The 3,675-nt window shown below is 43.2% G+C and overlaps 1 protein-coding gene across 1 annotated transcript; it reads left to right on the forward strand.

The window, feature by feature from the left end:
* The first annotated feature begins 808 nt into the window (after nt 1-808).
* Nucleotides 809-2,056, forward strand: LOC127791670 (uncharacterized). The gene is made up of 3 exons (XM_052321648.1): nt 809-873; nt 985-1,163; nt 1,563-2,056. Exons 1-3 carry the CDS (start codon nt 809-811, stop codon nt 2,054-2,056), a joined length of 738 nt encoding a protein of 245 aa, XP_052177608.1.
* Nucleotides 2,057-3,675: the final 1,619 nt, after the last annotated feature.

Here is a 3,675-nt window from a genome sequence, read left to right on the forward strand (position 1 = left end):
GAAGAAATGGGAGACCCGATTGAGGTGGAAGAGGAAGAAGAAGTGGGAGACCCGATTGAGGCAGAAGAGGAAGACAATGTACCCATACTCTAGGTCAAGAATAACCCTCTTGAGTTTGAGGACACAGACTCTAAGGACGAGAAAGAGATCAAAGAGGTTATAGACAATCCCGAGGGACCACCGTACAAATCTGAAGGTAAGAAGAACGTCTAGATATGGAGGTCGTCCGGACCAAAGTAGACATAGCTAGAAATGCCCTAACTATCTCCATGACTTATGTAGTGTGTTGCCTATGACATTTTGTAATCAGATGTATAATATCTATAAAAATTAATGAAGGATTAACTTTATCGAATAGTAAGACCCCGTGAGCTAATCGAGAATATTATTTTCTTTTCAGATGGTGAACACTCAAAGGGAGATAACGGTAGGACCTAGGACAACCAATCAACGAGCTAGCAATGCAAAGGGAAACGCAAGTGGTAACCCGGAAGGCGACTCTTGCCAGGAGACGGGGAGCAGTCGACTTGACCAAATGGAGTGAATAATAGGAAGCATGATGGGATTTATGTAAGGAACTCACTCTCGGGACGACCATGCAGTCAACATGCTCGACCTCTGCCGTCGACAGAACCCTCCCGTCTTTCAAGGGAAACTTGGCGCGGACCCCAGTGAAGGGGAATTCTGGATTGAACAAACGGATAAGGTGCTAGACCACTTACATTGTGGAGAAGATGAGAAGGTCAACTATGCCACCTTCATGCTTCAAGACGAGGCAAACAGATGGAGGAAATGAGTTAAACGAGCAATGACCCCTCGAGCTAGGGCACCATACGTCACCTGGGAACAGTTCAAAGAACTGTTCGATGAGAAGTACTTTCCTCTAAGTCTGAGGGTGAAGAAGGAGAGAGAATTTATGGAGTTAAGGCAAACCGAGGATATGATTATAGCCTAGTACGAAGATGCTTTCTACCGATTGATCAGGTATATGCCCATTTATGAAGGAGATGAAAGGATCAAAGCCCAAAAGTTCTTAGGGGGGCTAAATTTGAGGCTTCAGCGAGCCTTGAGCAGCATAAGTACTCAGTCCTATGCAGAGACGGTGCTACAAGCTATCACAACTGAGGCTAACCTGAGCCGGATCGAATCTATTCAGGTAGAAAGTCAGTAAACAAGTAATCATAGAGCGGGCAAGAAGCTGGATCTTAAGAGGCCTAAATTCAAGCCTAGTAATCCATGCACAAGATGCCAGAAGCAATACCCCGGAAGGCCGTGCCGGCTAGGAATGAAAGGTTGCTACAACTGCAGAGAAGATGAACATGTCAACCTAAACTGCCTTAAGAAAGGAATCACTTATTTTAACTGCCAGCAGACAAGACATTTTGCAAGGGATTGCCTCATGTCGCAGTAGATGAGTCAACCCCAGGGGTCGTTAGGAAATGCCAGGGTGCAGCAAGGAAGAGTATTTCATCTAAATCGGCAAGATACGGCGGAAGACCCAATTGTAATCGAAGGTACCATGTCTACATTTGGTATCCCTATGCATGTTTTGATAAATTCAGGAGCAAGTCATTCATTCATTTCACATGCAATTGTTGAAGTGCTAGGAGAAAAATCGAAAAACTTGAACTGTCGTATGATTGTGGCAACCCCGATGGGGAAGTCTCTAGAAATCTCTTCAAGATACAAAAATAGGAAGATTCAAATAGGAGAAGTTGAGTTCCTGGTGGATTTAATCCTTTTGGAATTTCAAGATTTTGACGTGATTCTAGGAATGAACTTCCTAACCAAATACAACGCTACATTGGACTGTAAAGCTAAGACAGTCAGTCTCAAGAGCGGAGGTTCGAATGTCAAGTTTCAAGGGAAAAAGAGGGCAAGTGAAAAGAAGTGGATCTCGGCTCTAAAGGATGAGAAATTATTACGACAAGGGGCACATGCATACTTGGCTTGTGTCCAAGGAAAAAACGAGGAACCATTGAACATCGAAGAAGTGCGAATCGTTATAGAGTTCAGGGATGTGTTTCCTAAAGAATTGCCTGGATTGCCACCCTAGAGGGAGATCGAGTTTTCAATTGAAATTGTACCAGGGTTAAGTTCGATTTCCATACCCCCATATAAAATGGCCCTCGCAGAATTAAGAGAATTAAAGGCCCAACTTCAAGAGCTGTTGGACAAGGGGTTCATCAGGCCAATCATGTCGCCATGGCGTGCGCCAGTGCTCTTTGTTAAGAAAAATGATGAGAGTTTGAGAATGTGCATAGACTATCGGCAGCTGAACAAGATAGCTGTCAAGAATAAGTACCCACTCCCCAGAGTAGAGGAGTTGTTTGACCAATTACAAAGAGCTAAAGTCTTCTCGAAAATTGATCTAAGATCAGGGTACTACCAATTGAGGATCAAGGCAGTGGACGTGCCTAAAGCAACTTTTCGTTCTTGATATGGGCACTACGAATTTATGGTGATGACGTTCGGGCTAACCAACGCCCCAGCAGCCTTTATGGATACCATGAACTGAGTTTTCAGACCATTTTTGGACAAGTTCATGATCGTGTTTATAGACGATATACTGATATACTTTCCCTCGGAAGAAGAGCACGAGTTGCATTTAAGGGTGGTATTGCAAACGTTGCAAAAACATAAGTTGTATGCCAAATTCTCGAAATGTGAATTTTGGTTATACCAAGTGGCATTTTTAGGGTATGTTGTATCGGCCGAAGGAATATCAGTCGACCTGGCGAAGATAGCAGCTGTGCAGAATTGGAAGCAACCTCAGTCTGTTATAGAAGTTAAGAGTTTCTTGGGATTAGTTGGATATTATAGGAAATTCGTGGAAGGATTTTCTAAGATCGCAATGTCCCTCAGCAAGTTAACCCAGAATGGGGTGAAGTTGGATTGGAACGAGCAGTGCGAAGAAAGTTTTCAAACGCTTAAAAATAAACTCACAATCGCTCCAGTATTGGCTATGCCAAACTGTAACACCCCGTCTCGCCAGGCGTGTCACTATAAGGGTATTCCCGGGAATTTTTTTTTTTCTCTTTAAGTTAAACACGCGCGGTATTTCAAGAACAATCTTCACATGCAGAAACAAAACCCCGCGAACCCCAGTCTTGCCCGTTTAACTATCAAGATCAATAATCTTAAACTAAACGAGTCATAATACAATGCAGCGGATACACTAATACCAAACACCATTGTATTTCCATAGCAAAATACTTAATACAGATCAAATGATAAAATCGCTTATTATACAACTGTTCATTTACAAAAAGCCTCCAAACGTTACAACGACTAACAAACTAAGCACCATTGGCCCTCAACTGGCCACATCCTTGCCTTCGCAGCAGTCCTTGGATGGAACATTAAACGTTCCAGGGGTATAGCCCAGATTAGATGATAAACATCTAAGTGAAGGTATGAAACAGTTATACAATGCATGAAAGACATACGAACATGACATACTATACGACAACATGCAAGACACGTCTAACTCGAGATATCACCTTGACATACTTAATCCCTCGAATGTCCCACTGTGGCACACGTTCACCTGGTCCAATGTTAATCCCTCGGGTGCACCGTCGTGACACCCGTTCACCTGGTTTAACATTATTCCCTCGAGTGCCCCAGTGTGACACACGTTCACCTGGATTAACATTGTCCCAATCTCAAGTA

The sequence above is a fragment of the Diospyros lotus genome, chromosome 15, assembly GCF_014633365.1.
Source record: "Diospyros lotus cultivar Yz01 chromosome 15, ASM1463336v1, whole genome shotgun sequence".
Classification (NCBI taxonomy): Eukaryota; Viridiplantae; Streptophyta; class Magnoliopsida; order Ericales; family Ebenaceae; genus Diospyros; species Diospyros lotus.

Bases quoted from the DNA above. Each gene is read 5' to 3' on its own strand.
- LOC127791670 (XM_052321648.1), top strand. From the start codon at position 809: ATGACCCCTCGAGCTAGGGCACCATACGTCACCTGGGAACAGTTCAAA. The intron at 874-984 runs GTACTTTCCTCT...CCGATTGATCAG, and splicing joins AAAGAACTGTTCGATGAGAA to GTATATGCCCATTTATGAAG. The intron at 1,164-1,562 runs GTCAGTAAACAA...TGATAAATTCAG, and splicing joins CGAATCTATTCAGGTAGAAA to GAGCAAGTCATTCATTCATT.